This window comes from Xenopus tropicalis, chromosome 9 (genome assembly GCF_000004195.4).
Source record: "Xenopus tropicalis strain Nigerian chromosome 9, UCB_Xtro_10.0, whole genome shotgun sequence".
Taxonomy (NCBI): Eukaryota; Metazoa; Chordata; class Amphibia; order Anura; family Pipidae; genus Xenopus; species Xenopus tropicalis.
In genome coordinates this window covers 28,944,714-28,971,087 of record NC_030685.2, presented here as the reverse complement: position 1 = coordinate 28,971,087, position 26,374 = coordinate 28,944,714, and the positions used below count along the sequence as shown (strand labels likewise).

Genomic DNA, 26,374 nt, shown 5'->3' with positions numbered 1-26,374 from the left:
TTCACCTGTTCACACCTCACACCTGTAGGAGCAGTGCCAGCATTGTGTCACTGTATGCTGCCTGTGTGTGCCATACCCTGCCTGCCCTGCTCTACCCTGCCTGTGTATGCTGCCTGTGTGTGCCATACCCTGCCTGCCCTGCTCTACCCTGCCTGTGTATGCTGCCTGTGTGTGCCATACTCTGCCTGCCCTGCTGTATCCTGCCTGTGAATGCTGCCTGTGTGTGCCATACTCTGCCTGCCCTATGCTGCCTGTGTGTGCCTTACTCTGCCTGCCCTGTGCTGCCTGTGTGTGCCTTACTCTGCCTGCCCTGTGCTGCCTGTGTGTGCCGTACTCAGCCTGACCTGCTGTACCCTGCCTGTGAATGCTGCCTGTATGTGCCATACTCTGCCTGCCCTATGCTGCCTGTATGTGCCATACTCTGCCTGCCCTATGCTGCCTGTGTGTGCCTTACTCTGCCTGCCCTGTGCTGCCTGTGGGGGCCGTACTCGGCCTGCCCTATGCTGCCTGTGTGTGCCTTACTCTGCCTGTCCTGTGCTGACTGTGTGTGCCATACTCGGCCTGCCCTATGCTGCCTGTGTGTGCCTTACTCTGCCTGCCCTGTGCTGACTGTGTGTGCCATACTCTTCCTGCCCTGTGCTGACTGTGTGTGCCATACTCGGCCTGCCCTATTCTGCCTGTGGGAGGTTCTGTTCTGGAAGTTTGTTAGAATTAAGAAATATGGTCCCTAAGGTGTGCTGGAGGTTGCTGTGCTATCTACAGGGAAGGAGGAGGCATATGGATTTAAAGTTGTGTCTTCATATGACATAGTATAATTATTTAACATATGAATGAAGGGTGTTAGCCCTACAGTGATCACCAACCTTTTAGGTTTTTGCTGTGTTGCCACCATTAATGTGGGTATGGTCTTAAAAGCTCTTTTGATAAAGTGGGTGTGGTTTGAAGTGGGTGCAGTTTAAAAAAGGGGAGTGGTCAAAACTTCCATTGGTCTTCCATTATCGGCCCTCCACCATGTAGGCCAGAAAATTTCCTTCAGTACCACAGAAATTGGACAGCACTGCCCTAGACCACAATATTTGCCAACATTATAAGCACATTCAAAAACGATGCCACATTTGACGTTGGTAACTTTTTTTGTCTCCTTAAGAAGAAAAAGTTTTTTCTGCAACCCATAACACTTCTGTTGTCCAGCAGCATTACTATAGATCAGGGGTGCCCAAAATTTTTTATCCATGAGCCACATTCAAATGTAAAAATATTTAGGGAGCAACACAAGTATGAAAAAAGGTTTCTGGAGGTTGCCTAATAAGAGGTGTAGTTAAAAATTTGGTAGCCCCCTATGTGGACTCGCAGCCTACAGGAGGCTCTGTTTGGCAGTACACCTGGTTTCTATGCAACCAAAACTTGCCCAAGTCAGGAATTCAAAAATAAGCATCTGCTTTGAGGCCACTGGGAGCAACATTAAAAGTGTTGGTGAATAACAACTCCTGAGCTGCTGGTTGGGGATCAGTGCTATAGATGTTTTTGATGTAGTGGTGCAAATGGGAGATTTAGGAAAGGTATGGTGTATGTATGTATGTATGTATAACTTTATGTATAAAGCGCCACAAGGGTACGCAGCGCTGTACAATCTTACAAAATACAAAATTACACACAGGGAGGACAAGTGTTATAATAAATAAATACAATAAATATATATATGTATATATATAAGTGCCATGTGGTATGAGACACAGTAGGAAGGAGGTCCCTGCCCCGTAGAGCTTACAATCTAAGTGGTTGGGTAACATACAGGTTAATTCTATTGTACATTGTATAGTGGTAGATACCAGTGCTGCATTAAGAGTACTTAACCATTATATGTTGTATATTAGTGACGTAGGGGTTGAGCTGCAGATTTACCCATAGGTCAGGCAGGTTAGGGTTGAAATTGTAATGACCATTATGGGTTCGGGTTGGGTGTGGGTCAGACTAGGGAAGTACACTCTTCCTCTGCTCCCGGAGTTTTCCTGTCTTGGAACCTAAGGTTCACACAGGCGTAGCATACAGGGGGGAAATACACTGGAACAGGTACAATGGCAACATTTTGCAGGCTAGGGTCAGATGCAGGTTTAGTCTTTGCTGATTGGCACATCACTATTGCAAATGTAATATCATAGATATAGCTGTAAATAGAGGGGATGTTGCAATGTGTATGGGAATTGCAAGTATTCCTATTTTAGGAACAAGGGCTCAGACCACAATCTATTCTAGAGTCTTAAGCACGGCGGGGGGGTATTTTTCCATAAAAATAGCATGCTGGCTTAGTCATTTCTGTCTTGTGTTGTATGATACAGTTTTATGTATTGCTCAGGTTTTTAATGTTTCTCTATGTCTCTTGCAAAGGGGGTTTCATAAATGTCCATCTTCTCTAGACTTTAGTACCACATGGTATCATTAGAGTTTAGAAGAAAGCTTTAAATACACACCATTCTCCCTGACTGGCAGGACCATTGTCTGATTACAGTTGCTAGCAAGGAGCTGTCTCAGTAGTAGGTCTTATAAAGAAACTGACACGAGCTCTGACTTGGTCCTGTAGCCATAGCAAACACTTAGCAGGTAAATATAAAATAAATAAATTTGTAATAACTTGTCAGTTTGGCCCCTGTCCATCTCCAATCCGCCCCTAGCCCTTTCTAGCTTACATATTCACCTACTGCTCTTCCAATTCCATATTTCTTTTTGTGTCCACCTCCCACCAGATCTTTGAAAAAGGTGGTAACCCTACTTGGAACTTCAGGAAGACATCTAGAAAGTCCAGCTAGAAGGGCTGCACTGATTGCAATTAAATGTAAATGCAATCAGTTCTGAATTGAATGGAGTTGCACCAATTGATGCTGAGGAACCCTGTAGCTATCCCCACCACTGGATCAGTCTGTAGCTCCAGGGTTCTCTCAGCACCCTGAGTCAAAAAAGCGCAGCGCGTAAGGGGTAGATTTATTAAAATGTTAGATAACTTTTTACGCAGATTGAGAAAAAAACAGGGAAAATGCATGATCACATGTTTAATTTTTTTTATATTTTTTTGTGATTTATTTAAGGAAAATAACATGAACAATTTTAGATTGCGAGCCACTTTCATCCCTCAACAAATCACAATAGCCATTATTCTGTTTGTTTTACATAAGGTAGCATACTGTAAACATGGCTACAAAGAAAACAGCAGGATTCCCACAGGAGGATCCTTTTGCACCAACTGAAAGATTCTCCAATGAAAAACCTTTCTTTGCTGTTTTACACTTGACTTGCTGTTCTTCGTTTTGTATGATTGTCACCAATGGCATTAAAGGGGTTCAGCACCTTAAAACGATGTTCTCTTATGATGTAGACAGCAGAAATCTGACATAAATTGCAACTGTTTATTCTTTGTGGTGTTTATTTTTTTTTATAGGGTTTTTGTTCTGCAGCACTAAGTTTGCCCAGGAGCAGTAACCGATAGCAACCAATAAGACGTTTGCTTGTAAACATGTGACCAATAAATTCTACCTGCTATTTGGTTGCTATGGATTACTGCTCCTGGACAAAAATAGTGCATTTTATTACATAACCCCTAGACTTTAAACTTTCTGGTTGCTAGGGGTTAATTCCCCTGGACACTGGCACACAGAACCAGAAAGCATTTTCTGTTGCAGTGTGAGAAAATGCAGAATAGGAAAGCCAATACATCAAAAGCCATACAAATGTAATAATGAAGATAAATTGGAGAGTTGTGTAGAATAGGTCTACTTATAATAACTTAATGGCTGACTAATAGCTGAGTCAAACACATTGTGACAGCTGCAGGGCTGTTTTACAACAGAATGAAATACCCAATAATCAACTTCTGTAACAGACAGCCTAATAGATATTTTCTGGAAAGTTTTAGAGATATCTGAGATCTCTGATTCGAGATATTGCTCACTGACGAAACACATCATCGTTTATTTTTGACGCTGAATAAGTGTTTATCTCTGACCTTCCACTCATAGCAAAGACGTATTTCTCTGTGTGTGTGTCACCCACATCTTTCCCATGCTTTGCTCAAAGATAACCTATGTAGGCTCAGTAGTCATGTCTGCCTCCCGACCACATCCTCCAGTGCATGTCATGCTCGCTGTACACTAGGAAAGATCACTGTTCATTTGGTAAATGATGGGTTCTTTGGTGCTTGTGCCTGTATGCGGAGAATGTGAAGCCTAACTGCATGATGCTTGAAAACTCTATTCCCACAGAAGACAAACCTGGCTGGCTATGACTGGACATTTGGATCCTTTCTGCGCAGATATAACTCCGTTTAGTCAAGGTAAATCATTTGGACAAACTGAAGGGGCTTTTAAAATGTTACACCCAAATAATTATTTTTTTGTTTCTTTCTATTTGTTACTGTTTTGCAAAAAAACTAGGTGTTAACTGTTTGTTTCATTTTCTTCCCTTTTCAAATAAACTCTGTTGACCAGATTTGCACTGTTTCAATGTGATACATTATTTCATACAATTGTCAGCAGCATCAGAGAAATATATATATATATATATATATATATATATATATATATAGTATTCACATATTTCAGTCAAGCACCCAGAAATTATAATATATTAGAGTGTGCATGCACAATTGACTGTATATATATATATATATATATACAAGTATATATACAGTCAGTTGTGCATGCGTATTCTAATACATTATAAATCCTGGATGCTTGATCGAAAAATGTAAATATTTATATATATAATATAACCCTGAGGAAGAGCACAGCAGTGCTCAAAATGCTGGATTTTTTTTCAATAAAACCAGGGGTTTTCCAGATAAGGGATCTTTCCATAATTTGGATCTCTTAAGTCTGCTAGCAAATCATTTCAACATGAATTAAACCCAATAGAATTGTTTTGCCTCTAATAAGGATTAATTAAATCTTAGTTGGGATCAAGTACAAGGTACTGTTTTATTATTACAGAGACAAAGGATTATTAATCAAAAATTATTTGATTAAAACAGAGTTTATGGGAGATGGCCTTCCTGTAATTAGCTGTGTACTATGGAGATTTATATATATATTTAAGTGGCTATTCAGTGTGAATTATTCAGATGTATAATTTTCATTTTTTTAGAATAATATCAAGTTTCTTATACTTCTGGATCTTTCCAGCTGTGCCCTATTAGGTATGGTTACAGAAATAGCCATCTATCTATAGTTCTGTAAATCTATTGTTCCTTCAATAAACAACAGTTGAAAACTGAAATAAAAATTTACAGAGTAATAATTATGGAACCACTTTTTTAAATATCTATAACTTATTAGTAATGATTTTACTGAATTGGGTACACACACGTCAAAGATCAGAAGCCATATGCATTACTTCCCATGGCCCTCTTATTCTGTCACAATACCCTAACAAGTAGTCAGAAAAGAAGTGGATCAGTGCTCTATTGTAGTAGTAACTTCAATGTAAAATTGTTTATTTTTTCTATATAATGAGTTTTTTTTGACTCTTTATTTATATTTTTTAACAGGTTATACAGAAAGTCGCAATTCTGTGGATTGCTTAGTTAGGAAATAAGAAAAGAGGGGGGCTCAGGGGCAAGGGGGAGATAGGAAAGATAGGAAAAAAGGGGGAACAATGAAAATAAAAATAACGTCTACATTGCCATGTATCAAATATTTAGATTTATAAGTGGGTCCGGGGGTCCATTTCTACTTTGCCTATAGGCGGTCTCTATAAAATGATTTAAAGTTTCTTTATCACCTTTATGGTTGTAAACCAGAGTAGAGTTTGGCTCTAAAAACCAGTGGTGCATTTTCATATATCCCTCCACAACCAGGGCACTTTAAGTTACCATTTGGCCCAGGGTAAAGATCTCATTGGTGGGCCCCCAGAAATGTTTCAATGAATTACTAATAGGAAGTGATGAGTGAATTTTTTCGTCAGGCACGGATGTTGCCGCAGTCGTGTAAAAAGTCGTGCCCGTACCCGCGTCTCGCAAATCTTTTACCGTTTTGCGAACTTTTCAGCAAAGCAAAATGTGACAGATTTGCTCATTACTACTAATAGGACTATCTCCAAGCAGAGGAACTTGAATACAATAAGGCAGGAACTACAGAAAAAAGTCTGTGCTTACTGAAATAGACATAAGGTTGGCTTGCCAGCTTGTACCAACAGTGTTGGGAACAGATAAACTGTGATCACAAATTATGGCTTTTTATTAAAATATATATATATATATATACAGGTATCGGACCCCTTATCCGGAAACCCATTATCCAGAATGCTCCGAATTACGGAAAGCCTGTCTCCCATAGACTCAATTTTAATCAAATAATTCTAAATTTTAAAACTGATTTCCTTTTTCTATGTAGAAATAAAACATTACCTTGTAATTGATCCCAACTAAGATATAAATGATCCTTATTGGATGCAAAACAATCCTATTGGGGTTAATTAATGTTTTATTGATTTTTTAGTAGACTTAAGGTATTGAGATCCAAATTAAAGAATCCAGAATACCCTTGGTCCCGAGCATTCTGGATAATGGGTCCTATACCTGTGTGTATATATATATATATATATATATATTCTTTAGGAACATTTTTTCTTTCTGAAACTGTAATGTTAAGGTTGATTAAAATGAGGGGTCTGCCATTTTTGGGGAATGCTTCAGTCAAACGTTATAGCAGACAAATGGTCTGAAGGTAGGCCCCCAGTCCTGGTGGGTCCTGGACTTTTGCTCATTTATTACAAAATGTTACCATGGATCTATATAGAGCAGGGTTTAGGACAGGGGGCTCAAACTCAATTTACCTGGGGGCCGCAGGAGGCAAAGTCAGGATGAGGCTGGGCCGCATAAGGGATTTCACAAAAAATTGGCTTTCAAGGGATAATGCAAGGCACGGCAGGCGGGAGCTGCTGATTGCGGAAATGACGTTATGCCATCATAACAGTTATTATGGGAAGACGTTCTGTGTGCACAATTAGCTCCTTAGCAGCTAATTGTGCACACAGAACGTCTTCCCATAATAACTGTTATGATGGCATAACGTCATTTCCGCAATCAGCAGCTCCCGCCCGCTTTGCCTTGCATTATCCCTTGAATCGCAATGAAAATCGTGATCCATTCATTGCTTTTGAGAAGGCGTTGGTGCGGGCCACAAAATATTGTACCGAGGGCCGCAAATGGCCCCCGGGCCGCGAGTTTGAGACCCCTGGTTTAGGACATGTGTCAGTCATCATACAAGACTACACATTGCAACATACCCTAGCTGGACTCCAAATAATTATTTTTTTTTAGCTGGCCACACATGGGTTGATATTAGCTGTCAACCAATCCAGTCTATAAATGGAGCCAAAACATAAGTGTGCCTGGCTAATATCTGACCAGGGCTGTACTGTGCTGGCTTTATAAACTCATGGGTTGAGAACACTATTGGATTGTATGTTAGGTCTACATAAATCCTTGTGTTGGACTGAGGCAGAAATGATTGGGTTAGTCTGATTTGGCCCAGCACAATATGTAAAAGAATACATAAATAAACACTGGCTGGAATGTGGATGTATAATCTAGACCTAGACCTGGTTTGTTGCAGAGGAATCAAGTAGATAAATGTATTTTAGGGTGACCTCTACCTTCTCTTGCCAACTGTAGTACTGAAATAATTTAACCGTAATCATTGTTGGTGAATAGGAAAACAATGCCTAGAAGTCCTGTCAGGGCCTGCAGCTGTGGTTTAGGTTTATCAGACCTCGTCGCATTATCCAGCTGATGTGGTATTTTTATCTTTCAGTTCTGTTCTTTGGCTGATTCATCCTTTTCACTGGAAGCTCTATTCTCATGATGTACAGAGAAAATAGTGGCTTGCTGTGGTTAGCTTTCTAAATTGTCTTTAATGGTTGGAAGATTTGTGAACCAAGCCAGTTTCAGTTCTTTGACTTTACATCAGATACAATGGTTGCGTTTCACCATGGTGGGAACTTTAATCGTGATTTCAGTGGAACTGACCATTACGACACATCCCATTTTTTTGAGCAATAAAGCAAAATGTTGGACTCAAGGGCAGAATCACATCATAACCACTGTATTCATATTTATGCCTTTATATTTTTAAATGAATTCACATAAAATAACCAAAAATTGCAAAAATGGTTTTAAATTACATTTTCTTAAACCCCTTTTGTTTCATAATTCTTTAAGCTGGCACACAGGGATGGAAATGAGCAAGATTAGGGAGTGTCCATCCCCTGCAACACTTTTCTTGCTGTGGTTCCTGGTGTCGGTAGGTAAGTACACAGCTGCCTTCACTTGTTTTGCTGTGTTCTTTTCAGTAGTTTAGGTACTTATCAGCTTCTCTTATTTTGAGAATCCCTTTCTCCCTGAGTAAGCCACATCACTACAAAACCACATCATCATCACAGGATGACTCAGATCTTTCTCAGACTCCCATTCAGAGGGTTTCAAAATGACTTAGACACTGTCACGGCAAACAGCTTTTTATCCTTTATACCCTGTAGGATTAAAGATAGTAGGTCCAAAAACAGCCTTGCCTTAAAGGGGAAGATCACCTTTACATTTTAACTTGATGTGGACAGTGATACTAGGAGACATTTTTAAAATTGGTCTTCATTTTATATTTTTGTGGTTTCTGGAATATTTAGACTTTTGTTCAGCAGCTTTCCACTTTAGAATTTTAGAAGCTATCTGGCTACTAGGGTTCAATTTACCCTAGCAACAAGGCAGTGGAAGATGGGTCTGAACTTAAAGATTGGTAATAAAAGTAACAGGGACAAATAAATCTCACAGAGTAACAATTTTTGGCTGCCATTTAAAGCTGGAAAGGGGCAGGCAAGGAAGGGAAATCATTTAAAAGTTATTAAAAATGAAGATCACATAAAATAATACTCACCATAAATATTATCACTGATATTTCACCCTGGACTGGCGCTTCTGTCCACAGAAAAGTGCACTGGCCTAGGGTGCTAGTGCATCGCCACTATTATTTCCCAACATCCCAGCATTCCAAGTTATGTTTTACCAAATAGTTGTAATTTATCCTTACATTTGCTGGACTGCAGCTCCCAGAATATTTAAAGGGGATGTAAACCCTTCATAAAACCTTCCCTTGCAAAAAATCCCTTACGTATTTACAGAAGCTAGGGAGCACAAATGAGAATTTTGTGGATAATACATGTTTCCCTCCTTTAGTGAGTTTCATCATTGAGTTACAAGCGCTTTTATTAAACACTCTATTATAATAACATAATACATTTTATGAAGTACCTATATTAAACGTGTGGCTAAACAAATCAACTAGCTCAACAATACTTTCTTGATTGTATTTCAGCTAAAGGCTGTGAAGATCTGAACTGTTACGTGGATTATATTGACACTTTAACATGCAAATATGAAAAAACACAAAAGGAACAATCAGGAATTTCATATAGCCTTAGTGCAATGTGGTAAGTCTGTACTTTGTGGATTCCAAGTAGATCTGAACTAATAAGTTAAAACATAGCAGTTTGCCACACAAGTAAGGAGGTATGGCCATTTAGGTTATTCTGTTTAGTTAATTGTATGGAAATAGCTAACTACAGAAGTGTTTGAGGGGTTTCTAGAGTTGTTTAGGTATTAAGTTCCCTTTTGAGAACCATCATTTAGTTGGATACCGTGCCCCCCTTAGCTAATAATAAGGTTACAGACTTTTGTAAAGACGCCTGTATCAGCTATTCAGCCATGGTTCTAAGAATAACTTGGACAGCTTTGTTTATTTATGACATAAACATTATATATGGGAGTAATTCTTATATGAAACACACAAATGCACTGATCAAGTGTTATGTGCTAACAGTGAGAAAAGGCATCTACTATCTGTTTAAGGAAACAAGGTATATTTTCTTGTTACACTCAAGTGGAATTGGTTTCACACACACAGCTGTAGAGGTAGATGTCGTACCTTAAAGAAAGTTCTGAAGGGATATTGCAAGACTAACCTGTTAGCTAGTGGTGTGTTCTGCACAGAAGTTGTAATCCTGTAACAAAGGCAAACTTCTATCTATCATTATTTTGAAATCCACTTCTTCCTGCCTATTGTCAATTGTGTGAAGTTGAGTGCCTGTATGTTCAGAGCAATGCATTAAAGGAACAGTAACACCAAAAAATGAAAGTGTATAAAAGTAACTAAAATATAATGTGCTGCTGCCCTGCACTGGTAAAAGTTTGTTTACTTCAGAAAGTCTACTATAATTTATATAAATAAGCTGCTATGTAGCCATGGAGGCAGCCATTCAAAGGAGAAAAGGCACAGGCACATAGCAGATAACAGATAAAACACTATTGTATTCTACAGAGCTTATCTGTTATTTGCTATGTAACCTGTGCCTTTTCTCCTTTTTTCCAGCTTGAATGGCTGCCCCCATGGCTACACAGCAGCTTATTATATAAATTATAGTAGTGTTACTGTAGCAAACACACCAGTTTTACCAGTGCAGGGCAACAGTGCATTATATTTTTATTACTTTAAAGCTGTTTCATTTTTTGGTGTTACTGTTCCTTTAAGGTCTGACAAATTGCAGCTCCTAATGCTTAGTGTGTAACAAGGCTGCACCAAGCTCTTTTAGGGTTGTAGTGCCCTCTGTGACCTGCACTTGAAAAATCCAACACAGACTCAGAGAGTGCAACACTCTGGTCAGGTACTTCACCCCTGAAATAGGCAGAGGGTATCTACAAGGATCCCCAGTGCCTTACATCCAGGGTCGGACTGGGGAGTGAAGGGCCCACCGGGGTTCCCACCCCAGGGGCCCTGCAGGTGCCTGCGCCGCCCCCCTTGCAGGGCCCTCCACCCGACGTGCACACACGAGCACGTAAATTTAACGTGTCAGGGGAGGAGCAGTCAGGCAGGGGGGAGCGCCGGCAAGGGTCGGGTCTGGGCCACCAGAGCCCACTAGAGCCGGGGCCCACCGGGATTTTTCCCGGCCCAGTCCAACCCTGCTTACATCAACCAGCACTCTCTAGTTCTTACATGCAAGCTAGCGCCTTTCACAGTTAGAAGATGGCATACCATGTCTGAAGCTTTCTAGTGTATTTTCTTTCTTTGATTCCTGTTCAACCAGGAAATAAAGGTTGAGCTGATTTTATTTGGCATTTCTTCTTTTCTAGGACAAGTGAAAACCTAGACAACACCTTCTGCAACCTTGTTCAGTCTGATGAATTTGTGTATTCCTGCAATGAAAATATGGAATCTTTTGGTGCTGATGACTTTTATACAATTTTCATAAATGGAACCATTCATGACCAAATTAATTCTAGTCAAACATGTGAACTTTTCTACTTAAGTAAAACATGTAAGTTATTAGTTTACAATTGGCCAGGCTAATGCGCTGATATGTTACTGTAACTTTATTGTGGGGGACTACTTTCTGTTGTAGATCCAAGGTTGACTCCAGGTAAACTCCATTTCAATAATCACATGAACAGGCAACCATATGCACACACAGAATCTAGGGTTATCATTGCAATATTTTCTTTCATTAAATGGCTGTGACGGATTATTGGGAAGTAGTTGGCGCCCAAAATTCTAACTGTAGTGATTATCATAATATTTGATATTGTATTTTGACAGTTGTACCAAGGGCTCCATATAATCTCAGTGTGCTGAGTTTTGAAAATTACAATTTTTCCTGGGAAACTCCCTACAAGAGGGAAATGCATTTGCAGGCCAATGAGCTGGCATACGAACTCAGCTATAAGAGAGCCGATGAATCTTGGGAGGTAAGAAGCAAAGATCACTGAGCCCAAATCAGTTATTAAATACAGTGTATAATATCTCAATGTGCTTTACAGAAGCAGAAGCGGATCCACATCTTCGAAGATGAGAAAAGTGTTGTTCTCCTGCAGTCCTCATTCCAGGATGGTGAAAGTTACGTTGCTCGTGTTCGCGCTAAGCCTAAAAACTCTTCCATCTATCGGGGTGACTGGAGTGAGTGGAGCAATACTGTTGAATGGACAACCAATGGTAAATGAGCAGTCAGGCTGCTAAGCTGAAACACTACTGGGAAACTGGTTGAACAAAAAGGTCTTTTGGATCATTTTTAGATGCAGTTGATCCCTGTAGCATCTTATTAAAGGTCATATACACACCAATAGTCAACACAAGCCCAATTATGATGGTTTATTTTAAACTGTTTTCTGTCCATTGTCTTATTTAATAATTAAATACAATTTAATTACAAAACAGTAACTGTAGTACACAATGCAGTATCTGTCATCATAAATCCTTAAGGGCAGGGGTACACGGGGAGATTAGTCACGCCGCGCCAGCAAACACATGCAGAATTGTGGTTGGCGGGCATTATGCAGGTTATGTTCCAGGTAGGAGAGGTGGAAGTTTATCCTTCTGCCCCTCCAACCATTCATTCTCCTGTATGATGAAATTCCCTTTTTATAGTGCCTGAGCTGGGGGCATCACAGGAGGGTTGTTAATACATTTCCATTTCCATACAAGTCCATAATGTTTCTTTACGCTTATTATTCAAAATGTGAGATGCACTTATTGTTGTACAGCCCTGTCCTTCTCATGTATTATAGAATTTGTGGCTTCACTAATGTTATAATCAAGTTGTATGTATGTATCTGAAATTGACACAGTTAAGTGGCATATTTTTAAAATATGTAAGCCAACATCACCAGTGATGTTGGCTTACACACTATAATATATATGCCCCAAAATGTACCCTCTTTTATTTTACAAGGAAGGAATGTATATCTTATCATCTGTTTTGATTCTTTATAGAAGATCTCAGTGGAAATATCTGGATACCTAAGAACCCAATAGCCATTCTGTGTTTAATCTTTGGAATTGTATTAATCATCATATTGTCCTGTAAGCCTATAAAATTGCCACAAAGGTGAGTGTCTGAGCAAGGGTGGGCATATAAATTATTCATATTTTTTAAACACCATAAAATAGAGTTTTGCCTAGAACTAGTTGTATGTACTGCACTAGGATGAAGTGATCAAAATAAATAAACAAACATTTTTGAGGTACTTGACAGAAATGGGTAGATTCCTCTAGCTGCTTGTGAATAGTAAGAAAATCGGCCTATGACCACCATTTGTATTAGTCACTATCTGTGCCAAGTGCTTTGGTAGTAGCCATGATGGAAAGTATTACTGTGTTCTGCAAGGAGGCAGGAAAGCTATTGAGATCAACTGATGCCCTTACTGATATCTCAGTGGACACCAATGACTTGGTTGGTCACCAAATTGAGCATCCAACCACTTGATCAAAATTTAAATCTAAATAAAGTAGATGCCTACCCTTAGGTCTTCCCAGTCCTTCACCATGTATGTGCAAAGACTATCAGTAAGTGGAATGTTTCATGGAGGACACTGTCTCTTTAAGTGCTACTGAGCATGCCCCCTCCCTATGTCTGTGCAGCAGCCAGTTGGATCCATGTTATACAAGACAATGAGTGCAGCTGGGTGTGTGCACTAGCACTTGAAGCAACAGTATCCTCCCTGAAACTTAAAGGCATTAAAAGAATCTGCCATTACAAAATTACTAGGAAGGGCATTCCACAACCTCACTGCCCTCACCGTGAAAAACCCCCAACGCTGCTTCAAATGGAAGCTCCGTTCCTCTAATCTAAAGGGGTGACCTCTGGTGCGTTGATTGTTTTTATAGGAAAACACAACCCCCCCATCTGCCTATAATCCCCTCTAATGTACTTGTACAGAGTAATCATGTCCCCTCGCAAGCGCCTCTTTTCCAGAGAAAACAACCCCAACCCTGACAGTCTAACCTCATAGTTTAAATCTTCCATCCCCTTAACCAGTTTAGTTGCACGTCTCTGCACTTTCTCCAGCTCATTAATATCCTTCTTAAGGACTGGAGCCCAAAACTGCACTGCATACTCAAGGTGAGGCCTTACCAGGGACCTACTGTATAAGGACCTATAAATGAAAAACTTTAATCTCGAAAACTCGATCATGTAAAATAATGCAAAAACTTGACCACTCTAAAATTACATTCTACTCAGAAGCTTCCCAATCTGCTATAATTGGGTTTTTTCTTTAGGAGTTGGAAAATTTGAATTTGAAAATAATTATAACTGGATTTAGAAAACGCTAATTGTGGTATAAAGTGGACCATGGGTTTTGATAAATCTGCCCCACAGTCATTATGCTTCAGTCCATCCTTTTGGATGCAATAATTTGATGGCATTTCAGATGAACCCTGAGGGGCCCCATCACTATGTCCATTGCACTATTCACACACCCTCAAAATAAAATCATATGGGAGTCATGTGCCTCCTGCAAAAAATTAAGGACACATTATTGAGAGAAGAAGGTTGGGGCTTAGCAGCTGGCAATTTGGGCTTCAATATCCCAGTGTCCTAGGTCAAAAGAGAACAATAAGGCTGTGGGTAATATTCAGCACTAATGTAGATATGACCCATGTGCCATTAGCCCAAGCTTTGCAGCTGCAACCTCACCTGAGTTGAGGAAAAAGTGTAGAAAATTTTAGAAAAAGCACTGTGGTAAGAAGGAAATGGGGGCGTTTTAAATATATCTCGAATTTGATCCTACAGATACACTACAGTGGAACTGTTTCTGACGATCTTGTGCATGCTTCACATCAGCATTTTGTTTTTTCTTTCTCTTCCTTCAGGTTATGGAAGAATGTGTGGGTTTTAGTACCAGACCCTGAACCATTTTTCAAGCCACTTTACATGAGGCACCAAGGGAATTTTAAGGTAGGAACAAATGAAAATAGTATAAATACATAAAATGCCATACTAGGAATCAGTTTAGGAGCTTTCTAAGTTCAGCTAATAAGATAAAGGTTTATCCAACCCATCATTTATTTCTGTTCACTTTTTAAAGGGCAACTATAACTTAATTTTTAAAACTTTACTTTGGTTGGATAATGTTTCTACCCTCCCTAGTTTCTATGAGTTTGTTACTGAATCAGGTTGTGGTTTTAGTCTTGCCTAAGCTACCATTGTCTTATGCTGATTTGGTGACCCCTTTTTTTCCTTATTACCTCCAAGTGGCCCAACATATGTGGTATTGCCTTTTAAGAAGACAAAGACCATGTCCTAGTAAAGCAAAAGGTAGGGTCTTATACAACTAGAGGCATGTCCCTTTAAACAGAGACATAATTGATACTCTGCATTACAAGGATATAAATGGTACTCTGCATTACAAGGATATAAATGGTGCTCTGCATTACAAGGATATAAATGGTGCTCTGCATTACAAGGATATAAATGGTACTCTGCATTACAAGGATATAAATGGTACTCTGCATTACAAGGATATAAATGGTACTCTGCATTACAAGGATATAAATGGTACTCTGCATTACAAGGATATAAATGGTACTCTGCATTACAAGGATATAAATGGTACTCTGCATTACAAGGATATAAATGGTACTCTGCATTACAAGGATATCTTACCAGGTTTTCTAATAGGTAATACAGATGAGTGACAGAAAGCTACATGTAGTTATATCACCACCAACAAAAAGGGATTGGTTGAACAGATATCATATTTCAGTGATGGATGAATCATCATTGGTGTTAAAAACTCAAGGGCCTTACAAGAAGATGAACTTCAAGTATAGAAAACATCAACATACTTTGCCTCATCCACAGCATTTGATTTTTAGTAGGCACATTGTCTTCATTGTTTTCATGCACATACGGGCATATGTAGCAAAGAGTGAAAAATTAGATTTCCACAGTTCACCAGAGGGGAAATAAACCGGGCTTTCTATTCTTTTGTAAAATAGGTGTTTTCATTCACTTGAACTTTTTTTTTTTTTAAAGATTTTATTTTGCATATTTTTAATTACTTACAAACAATAAATAAAGGGACAGAGAAAGAAAAAGAAAACAAATATATTGAGGCTAAGGCACCAAATGGCAAATACAAAGAAAATGCATATTATACAGTCAGATAATTTGTAGGTCGAGCCAGGTACCCCATGTGGCATTAAATTTCTCTGGACAACCTCTTGCTAGATATGTCAATTTTTTACTTGGAAGGGCAACGTTTACCAACTTTTGGCAGAATCGTAGGGGTTGAGGATCTAGTGATTTCCAGTGCATTAATATAGACTTTTTTGCATAGTAAAGCAATCCACTTGAACTTTGACACACAGCAATACTTGTGCTTGAACACTCAATGAATGTAAGGATTGTCTACATTAGGGACCATCTTTAACCAACCATTTAGATCAGTGGTTCTCAACCTTCCTAATGCTGTGACCCTTTAAAGGAACAGTAACACCAAAAAATTAAAGAGTTTTAAAGTAAAAGAAATATAATGTACTGTTGCCCTGCACTGGTAAAAGTTGTGTGTTTGTTACAGTAACTCTACTATAGTTTATATAAATACCCTGCTGTGTAGCCCTGGGGGCAGCCATTCAAGCTGGAAAAAAGGAGAAAAGGCACAGGTTACATAGCAGATAACGGATAAGCTCTGTAGAATACAATAGTGTTTTATCTGTTATCTGCTAAGTGCCTGTGCCTTTTCTCCTTTGAATGGCTGCCCCCGTGGCTACACAGCTGCATTCTTTATATAAACCATAGTAGTGTTTCTGAGGCAAACACCCCAGTTGTACCAGTGCAGAGCAGCAGTACATAATACTGGAATTTCTTTTATACACTTTCATTTTTTGGTGTTACTGTTCCTTTAATACAGTTCCTCATGTTGTGGTGACCCCCAACCATAAAATTATTCCTAAGACCATTAGAAATATGTGTTTTTCGATGGTCTTAGGCGACCCTTGCGAAAGGGTCGTTCAACCCCAAAGGGGTCCCGACCCACAGGTTGAGAACCGCTGATTTAGATGGTCCCTAATGTAGACAATCCTTACATTCATTGAGTGTTTAAGCACAAGTATTGCTGTGTATTAAAGTTCAAGTGGATGAAAACACCTATTTTATTTCATCTTGAAGTAAACATTCACATGCAGCTGAATTGCATGGTGGTGGATTGGCTGGTTCGGGACACGGGAGTATACTCTATACTTACAACTTGTTATAAAGCAGTGATCCCCAACCAGTAGCTCAGGGGCAACATGTTGCTCACCAACCCCTTGGCTGTTGCTCTCAGTGCCCCAAAACCAGGTAGTGTTTTGGTTGAATTAAAACAAGATTTACTACCAAATAAAGCATCCTGTAAGATGATAGTGTGCATAGAGGCTGCCTAATAGCCAATCACAGCCCTTATTTGGCACCTCCATGAAGTTTTATGGAACTGTTATAAATAAACTGTGTTTTAACCACATTTAACCTGTGCTACTAAGGTTAATGTCTCAAAGCAGCAGTTGATACAACAAGGAACTCGTTGCTTCAATATAAATTAATAGCAAAAGCGGAAGTTGAAGTAGAGTTTATTTTTACCACTAAAAAACATTCTTTTGCAAAAGTGCTCTGTTCCTCTTATTACCAATATTAGTAGGAATTATAAGTTCCATGCATAGGACCCTGAAAAGCAGTGTAGTCCACCATGGCCAGTCCTGTACATATATAAATATTTGGCTAATATATAGGGTATATAGATGATAGATTAACCCACAAAGCTTATATATCTTGGGCTTGACTGTCAAATAAGTAAGAGTTATGTAGGAGTGGCAGTGATCTAGTGAATGGGTGAGGGGGTTCACATGTGGTTGGAAGCAAAGACGTGCTCTGCTAATTGTGGAATTTACAGTGCCGTAATCACAAGTGTTTGCACTTTAGACTGGGTATTTACTGTGTACATTTCAGATAATTCATATATGTACAGGGGGGTTATTTACTGTGTGCATTTCTGAAAATCATTCATGTGAAACCAGCCAAGGGGATATCTGCAAAAAGGAAAATATGGTTTTGCTTCCTCATTTTAAATGAAGAAAAAACAAGCCGTAAATCTTTGTAATATATCAATGGTGAACATATGAAGGAAAATCATATTTGTACAAGTACATAAAAAAATGTATATTTTGCCCAAATACAAAAGTATAAACAGAAATAGGGGAAGTAAATCCTATTATATGTATATATGTATGTATATGTGTATAATGTCTTTGCTTCCTATAAATGGAGGAGGTTACTGTGCTCTGAGAGGTTTACAGTACATATCTAAATATAAGTGTTTAAGGGTTCCACCTTACTACTTGCTCTTCTGAATTGTTAAAATCCACAGTTTTCAAACCAGTGGTCAAATTTAAAAAAAGCATTACTTCAAAGCCCATCATTGATCAATATAGTCCCTTTTTACAGGACAAGGAAATGGTTAATCCAATTTGTTAGACGCCCCCAATGATTATAATTGCTGCCCTCAGACTCTAGACCAGTCCTCCTTTGTGCTAAAAAAAATGGCACCGGCCTGAGGTAATATTCTGTTATGCTATAAGCTGCCATCTTGACTAGGGACCCCTTTTGGCTACCCTGCGTGGCACACGTGTGTAGTTATGTATATGTTCTGATTTTGCATCGTAACACAGGTTCCTGACTTCATAAGAAATGCCTGGGACTAGAGACAAGATGGTGGAGCTTAATTGACTAGTACCCTGGGCCAGTGCATTTTTCAGCAAATAAGGGGGGGGGGTCATTTAAGGCCTTAAATAGGACCTTGTGGCTGTCTATTGCAAGCAATGATACCTATTGCTTGCAATAGATATGTGTCAGTAGCACTTTAAGAGCTATTTACAAAAAAATGCCTTTTCAGCTTACTGTGCAAAGAGCAAAATACATGAGGCAGAGTGCATGCCACTTCCTGAAAGGAAATCCTTCACTGAGCCCAACATGCAAAAATATTGTTTCAGAATTGCACAGGGTGAGGCTGTCACATAATCTGATTTGGTGTATGTAAATGGGATGCACCGCCAGCTAAAGGGTAAGCTATACCCACAAGTTGCTTCTACCACTCCTGAAAGAACCCTTTGTTCAATTTAATTTCATGTTTGTGTTTTTATAAATGAAAGGGAAATAACAAAAAGAGATTTCAATTCCATTACTGGGAAAAGAAAACCCAAATTTATTGGGTATTCGCAATCTGTTAGATAAAATGCTGAATCAGAAGGGCTTTGTTTTTTCCCTGGGTGCTTCTTTTTACTCAGGTGTCCCTAGCACAGACTTAGCTTTGCACATAAACAGTGTAAGAGTAAAATCCGATACTTTACAGAAAGTCAGGGGAAGTCTGGGAAAGGTAAGATGGTGGTGTGGCACTGCATTATTTTTTTACCCGGGCCAGTGCACTGAGGAAAAACCTGGGCCCTGGGAGAAAAAATTAAGATCTGATTTACTGAAGGTTCCCTGATATATTGGCACCCCCAGCTTGTTGGGCTTTTCTTGTGCTTTAATTTTCTGTCCAATAGAATCTGTTCCCATTTCTTTTTATTCTTAAAAAGTTGTGCCTAGAGGTTAACAAATTGCAATGTTCTTTTTTTTGCCAGTATTCAGTATCAGTATTACTTTGGACAAGGCATTGAATGTGGCAGGACCCTCATATACCAATAAATACAGTATATAGGCAAAGATGGATAGTTTGCTTCAGCCATTCAGTATAAAGATAAAAAAACATATATCCCTCCTTAGTATCACATACCTCTCCTGGATAATGTCCGGTCTAAAACCCCCATATTTCCAGATCACTTACTATGTGGAGCACCAGGCTTTAAGATATCCAAAATTAAGTTGGATTGAAATAAGACTGAAAAAAGACCAAAGTCCATCAAGTTCAATCCCTTAAAGCCACACCCAGTGCACATAAATAAATGATCATGTGGCTCTGCTCACAGCCAGTGCTAATGGCATCCACATGACTTCTTGGGCACACAGCCACAACACGTCTGGAGAAAATTGAGTAACCTTGAGTCATCTTAAAGGAGAACTATACCCCACTGGCACAAAAAGCCCCTTAACTATCACTGGCTAAACACCCTCAACTCTCTCTTATCGCATTGTCTCTGTCCCTATCGCTAACCGCTAGCTAAAAATGCAGAGATGTGCAGCCGCATACTTCACAGAGACTTCAAGACTCTTCAGGTCTCTCTGCCGATACGAACCTGCTTGCGCATTCGCAGTTGGAGGTAGCAGAAAATCAACTGCGCAAGTTTAGGTGTCGCCGGTGAGACCCGAAGAGTCTTCAGTCGGTAAGAAGATGTTGCGAGGTACGCGGCTGCGCTTCTCTCCATTTTTAGGTAGTGGTTAGCGATAGGGACACAGTGTAAACATAAAAACAATGCGATAAGGGAGAGGTGAGGGGGGTTTAGCCAGTCATAGTTAAGGGGGCTTTTTGAGCCTGGGTATATTTCTCCTTTAAAGGAACAGTAACATCAAAAAAAGTGTTTTAAAGTAATTAAAATATAATGTGCTGTTGCCCTGCAAAAAACTGGTGTTTTTGCTACAGTAAAGCTACTATATAAATAAGCTGCTGTGTAGCCATGGGGGCAGCCATTCAAGCTGGAAAAAAGGAGAAAAGGCACAGGTTACATAGCAGATAACTAGCCCCATATAATGGGGGTTTATCTGTTATCTGCTAAGTAACCTGTGCCTTTTCTCTTTTGAATGGCTGCCCCCATGGCTACACAGCAGCTTACTTATATAAACTATAGTAGTCTTTCTGAAGCAAACACACCAGTTGTAGCAATGCAGGGCAACAGTACATTATATTGTTATTACTTTTATACACTTTCATTTTTTTGGTGTTACTGTTCCTTTAAGGTCAAACACTGTTCCTCAATGTTACTCATCAATACTTTACTCAAATGCAAATCCCAGCATACTATAATATATTATCATGGGTTAAGCCTAGTGGCAGCTGTAGCCCAGCAACATCAGAATTTTATTCCTAAAGCAGTTTTGCTCAATTTGACACCTGGAGTTGGAAGCTTTAAGCACAGTTTTACTAGCACTGAACACGTATGTCCTTCCCCATGATTGGTTAAATTGTCATATAATAAAGCCAGATCAATGGTGCATTCTCTTGCATCTGCATTCTGCCAATTCTTTAGAAAACTTGGGGGTGCAGTAAGACAGTTTTATGGAGGGTATCATTCCTCATTAAGAAGTTTTACTTCAGAGTAGTCTTAACTGATTTACATTCATCCCAGGAAGTTCCCCGTGCAGGGGGGCTTTTTTAACCTGTAGGTAACTTATCTAAAGTTAAAAACTCCCCAAACAATAGCACTATTTTTATAATCACCGGGGGCCACGGTTCCTGTATCAGTTTATAGCTAGAGGAACTTTGTGCTCACCACAAAAGCAAGAGGTGCATAAAGGATGCAGTCAGCCCCACTGCAAAAAACAAAATAGGTGCTAAAATTGTGAATGGATTAAATATAAAGGTGCTCACAACTTCCCTTTCTGTTACTCATGCAAGAGCAATAGTGCATGTCATGTACAGCATATTCACTGTTATCTTTAACTTTGTTGTTCTTTGCTGCAACTTTCCTCCATGTAGTACTATGTAAGATTAGTAGCACTACATACGCATACAGATTATAATAGTAATAAAGTTAGCTCACTGCAAACTGATGACTTGGCTCCTAAGTTGCCCTAGCATCAAATACCTACAGCAGATTAATAGCTGAGTCTACAGTGTATTCCTTATACATGGGATCTGTTACATGGGACCTTAAAATCCATTATCCAGAAAGCTCCCATAGACTCCATTACAAGCAAATAATTATAATCTTAACTAGAGAGGTGCATTTCCTGAAGAAAATGTGAGTGGTGCTCGCTGTGGCAAAACTTGTGCCCCTGCAGGGGGCAATTAACCGCCCACCCCCTAGAAAAGTCATAGCATCCCATTCCCGAATAAGCCGCACAGTTTGACACCTCATTCATGGGTCTACGACAAACGGTGCAGGACTCAGTCAAAGTTGGTCTCAATGTTAAGTCTATGGGCAAATAATTGCCCCCTGCGGGTGCAATTAACCACCCACCCCTCAGAAAAGTCATAGCACCCCATTCCCGAATAAGCCGCACGGTTTGACACCTCATTCATGGGTCTACGACAAGCTAGTTATTCGCCAAAATCCCCATTATAAGTCAACGGGGCAAATTTTGGGACCTCTCTTGCCCCGGGGGTGAAAATTATACCCTTGTGCGGGGTATCTTCTGACACAGGTTGCAAACCTCTTCAAATGTGGTAAATTTCACGTTTCTAAAAAATTCCCTCTCTGCGCTACAATCCGTCAAAGTTGGCCTCAATGTTAAGTCAATGGGATTTTTGGCGTGGTTAATTGCCCACCCCTTAGAAAAGTCATAGCACCCCATTCCTGAATAGGCCGCACGATTTGACACCTCACTCATGGGTCTACGACAAACGGTGCGGGACTAGTTACGCGCCGAACTTTTGTACGGAAGAATAATAATAAGCCTGTGAGATAACAATAGTGATGCTCGCTTCGCAAGCACCACTAATTATTTCCTTCTTCTCCCTATTTAATAAAACAGTACCTCTCTTGAAGTAAGACATAATTAATCCTTATTGGAGGCAAAGCAATCCTTTTGGGCACCTAAGAATGTAGAAAAAAGACTAATGAACAGTTTCAATATACATTTGACAAACAGGACATCTTTTTAAAGTTTTGTAGGACCTCTCATCTTAAAATCATTTTTCATGTGGGTCCCAGTAATTTTGTAGACATGCTCATATACCATGATAATTGGTCCCCGTGATAGGGCCCACTGGGGATTGGTGGTTTTTAAAAAATCCAACTCTAGTGTACCCACTAGTGTACCTAAAGTGACAAGGTATCATTTAATTGGTCCCCAAAGCCCATTACCTCTCAAGGAGATTTCTGTCATTAAAAGAGGTGAGAACCTTGCCTTGAACAGCTGCTCCTGTCTCTAGTAAATGTTACCTGTGCTCCCATGGAACCCAAACACCTTGACCTTATTGAAGGCAGAACTACAGATAATGGTGGGGCCTGGGGTTGGCATGGCTCAAGGAATGCAGTGCTTGGCTCTGTGAATTGACCAAAGCCAGGTGGAGGAGCCAACTAAGCCTTTGGGCAATAAAAGTGCAGTGTAAGACAAGGTCACACCAGGAAAAGAGATTGCTAGCTTAGAATATTTCTGTGGCAGGTGTTCTTTATACTCGCCTGTACTCAAACTGGGCTTGTTTCAGAGAAATATATCTGCAGAATATTTCCACCCACACAGTTATTATTGTAAATGTCACCTTACACATCCAGTAAAGCGTTAATCAAGGATGTGGTTTAGCAGAAAAAAAGAAATGTTGAACTCCAGCCCATTCTGAGCTCCATCTTATTACAAAGAAATAAAATGGCTTTTTTTCGGGAGCAACATTTTCCTGGCTAATTAAAGGAACAGTAATTCATAAATAAAAGCTGTTCTTGTTAGAGGTGAAGTATCAACTGAGACTACAGTGCAGACAATCTGTGTTTACCCTTCATAATGGGTTAAATTCGTTGTAAAGCCAATGTGGCCCACTGTACCCCTTAGTTATCAGTAGAAGTTGGTGAAAAACTTAATTACAGATAAAAAATAAATTCACCGATGAGGATGTACCTGACCAAAACTTTTATTATAAATGCAAAAGAACTGACCAATGAGAATGCTGATTCTCAGCACTATGTCAGGCGTCTTGCTATTGTATTACATATTGAGATAATTGTGTCATTTTTTTCTCCATCATATTACATAGGACTCAAACATGGGAATTAAGGACAGACTTGCTTAGTGCTGGGAAACTGTGCTTATTGCTTCCAACTCCAATTGCAGGAACAAAGGACAGGGAGCCTTATTTACACAGATCACCTGGGTTCTCATTGCAGGATATTTCGCATTTTAAAGCAGTCACTGGCTCTGTAGATTTAGGGGAAAATTCTTCAAAAATGTTTATAATGCAACATTGCTTTAAAGTGGACCTGTCACCCAGACATAAAAAGCTGTATAATAAAAGTCCTTTTCAAATTAAACAAGAAACCCAAATTCATTTCTATATGAACACATCCAAACCCATTATAAAGGCATTTAAAAATCCCAGCTGTCAATCATATATTGCCTGCCCCGCCTCTCTGCCTTAGGCATAGAGGCGGGGCAGACAAGTACTTTAACTTTCAATTCAGCTCTTACTTTCCCCCTCACTCCTAACCATCTAATTGTGTAGCCAGTGCATGGGCCTGAGCATCAGGTCCCCATTCTGGCACATACACAAGATTATGGGGTGATACAAAGCTTGCCTAAATAACAGTGTCCACAAAATGGCACCTGCCTATTTGCTGTGATTGTGTAATTCCAGGACTGAAGGAAACCAGATTTATATTACTTATATAGTGTAAGTGAAGTTTATTTTACTTAACAAACACAATAGAAAAGAATTTCAAATTATTTCTTAGAGTGACAGGTCCTCTTTAAGAATACAACCCTACTATGTTTTTCAATCATTCTTGTATACACGGCCTAAATCATTAATGCACTTTGTTTTATTTTAGAGCTGGCTGGGTTGTCCTTATGTAACATTAACACTACCGATTGATGTTAGCGTGGCTCATACAGAAGACCTGGAAATATACAGCAGAAACGTGTTTCAGCATGAAACAAAGCTGGGTATCAACAATACTGATGTGACTGTGAAACTCTTATTTTCTAATGGAAACCAGGACTGCAGGAAATGCAACTGTGACTCAGGGAAAAGGGACACCTCTTTCCAAGGTATATCCATCGATACCGTTACTGTTTCTGATGGAGTTACACCGTGTTGCTCTAAGTGCAACACCATTAGTGGCCTATTTGATAACAGCCGCATTGCAGATGGAGAGACCAGTGCTGATGAAGGCTACCCAACACTCAATGTTGACAGCGGTGGTAGCAACTTTTTGGATAATTTTCCAGACAACGGACCACACCCTGAGGTTTCAAGTGACCACTCATTGGAACATAGCTTTGATATTCCAGAAAACGGCGCAAGACCCAATCTTTTCGATTTGATCTCAATTCCACCCGAAGAGTGGGAAATGCAAGCATCTCCTTCTCAGGATGATGAGAATGTGTTTTACAGTGATGAAAATTATGATTCGTTGTCACCCAGCTCAGGAAGCAGCAAGGACTTTGGTTATCCTACGATCTGCATGGATATGGATACCATTGATAGTGGCTTTGCCGATTCTGAATGCGGGAGCCCTGTGGAAAGTGAATTTGGAAACAGTGAAAACTCACCAAAGATGCAGAACTTAGAGTCATACAATGAACATGAGGATGAATGGCAGAGGAATTATGTGAAGCAGTGGGTACCAGTTGGCACCACCAGTGTCAGTGGAAATTAGTCTGTGTTTAACAGACAAATGAACAAGGGCTGTATTAAGTATCAATTTTGTAAAAATAACTGGTCTGCTCCCCAAATCATCTCAGTAATCCTTACAACCTACAGTATTCAACCACCATAGTAACCAAAAAAACAACCCAACCTGTAAAGAAAGAAATGGCACAGAGACAAAAATTGGTATTGTGGCGCAATCGATTCCCATTCGTTTTGCAGGATCTGCCAGGCTCCTGAGTTGGTCTGAATTGACACCCTTTGACCTGATTTGTCATTCTTTAGTAACCCGCTACAACAGAGGAATTTAATGGCAGGAAAAAAAGCAAAAAGTTTGTTTTGACCTTCCTTGTCTCACGCACCTATGGATCAGCCCACAAATCAATCCTTATGGGGCTTCGTTTGTCACCATTATTGCCCTCAGTTCAACATATACTGGCACAAAATTAACTTTTAGGTTGAAATCTGGTCAGTTTGCATCTTCTTGTTGCCTTGTGAGAACTTAATGAACTATGCTCCAAAACTTTAAATAGTGAATCCTTCATGTCAGAATATGAAAAGATTATTTATCATTTGTTTAATAGCTAATCATTCTGCTTCAGGTATATTTCTTTTTGAATGATTTTGTTTAGTTATAGAGAGTTATCAGCTAAAGTCATGTTGTATATAATAAATATCAAGAATTCAGTCCATGACTATACAGTAAACAGAGCATCATTCTCCTTCCATACACTTCCCTCCTCCCACTCAGTTCCAATATCTTCCCACTTTAGCTTCTACTTGTGTTCTTCCCACAATTCATATGCATTGCTGGGCCCACAGTGCATGTCTGGCAGCATATGTGAAAAAGCATGAATAAAAAGTGTAGGGGCACGGAGATGAATATTTCATGACCAAAAAAAACAGTACAGACCGGAATATGAAAGAAAAAGGAGGCTTGTGTATACGTAAGTGCAAGGGAAGGAGTGGGCTGTTCCACTCTTTGGAAAGTCCTGATCATGAACACTCACTGACTAATCTACATTCCCGCTGGCAGTGCCCCATCTAGTGTCAGAGGAGCAGAATTGCAGTAACAGAGAA

At 39.6% G+C, this 26,374-nt stretch overlaps 1 protein-coding gene across 1 annotated transcript in view; it reads left to right on the top strand.

The window, feature by feature from the left end:
• Positions 1-25,989, top strand: part of il21r (interleukin 21 receptor) — a 29,798-nt gene extending 3,809 nt beyond the window's left edge. Inside the window, exons 2-10 of the mRNA XM_012970672.3 lie at positions 4,251-4,321; positions 8,207-8,292; positions 9,354-9,468; positions 11,165-11,349; positions 11,628-11,776; positions 11,849-12,020; positions 12,798-12,912; positions 14,679-14,763; positions 24,474-25,989. Of these exons, the coding sequence (XP_012826126.3) occupies positions 8,220-8,292; positions 9,354-9,468; positions 11,165-11,349; positions 11,628-11,776; positions 11,849-12,020; positions 12,798-12,912; positions 14,679-14,763; positions 24,474-25,304 (1,725 nt within the window). The 5' untranslated portion in view covers positions 4,251-4,321; positions 8,207-8,219 and the 3' untranslated portion in view covers positions 25,305-25,989. The remainder of the gene's footprint in view (positions 1-4,250; positions 4,322-8,206; positions 8,293-9,353; positions 9,469-11,164; positions 11,350-11,627; positions 11,777-11,848; positions 12,021-12,797; positions 12,913-14,678; positions 14,764-24,473) is intronic.
• Positions 25,990-26,374: the final 385 nt, after the last annotated feature.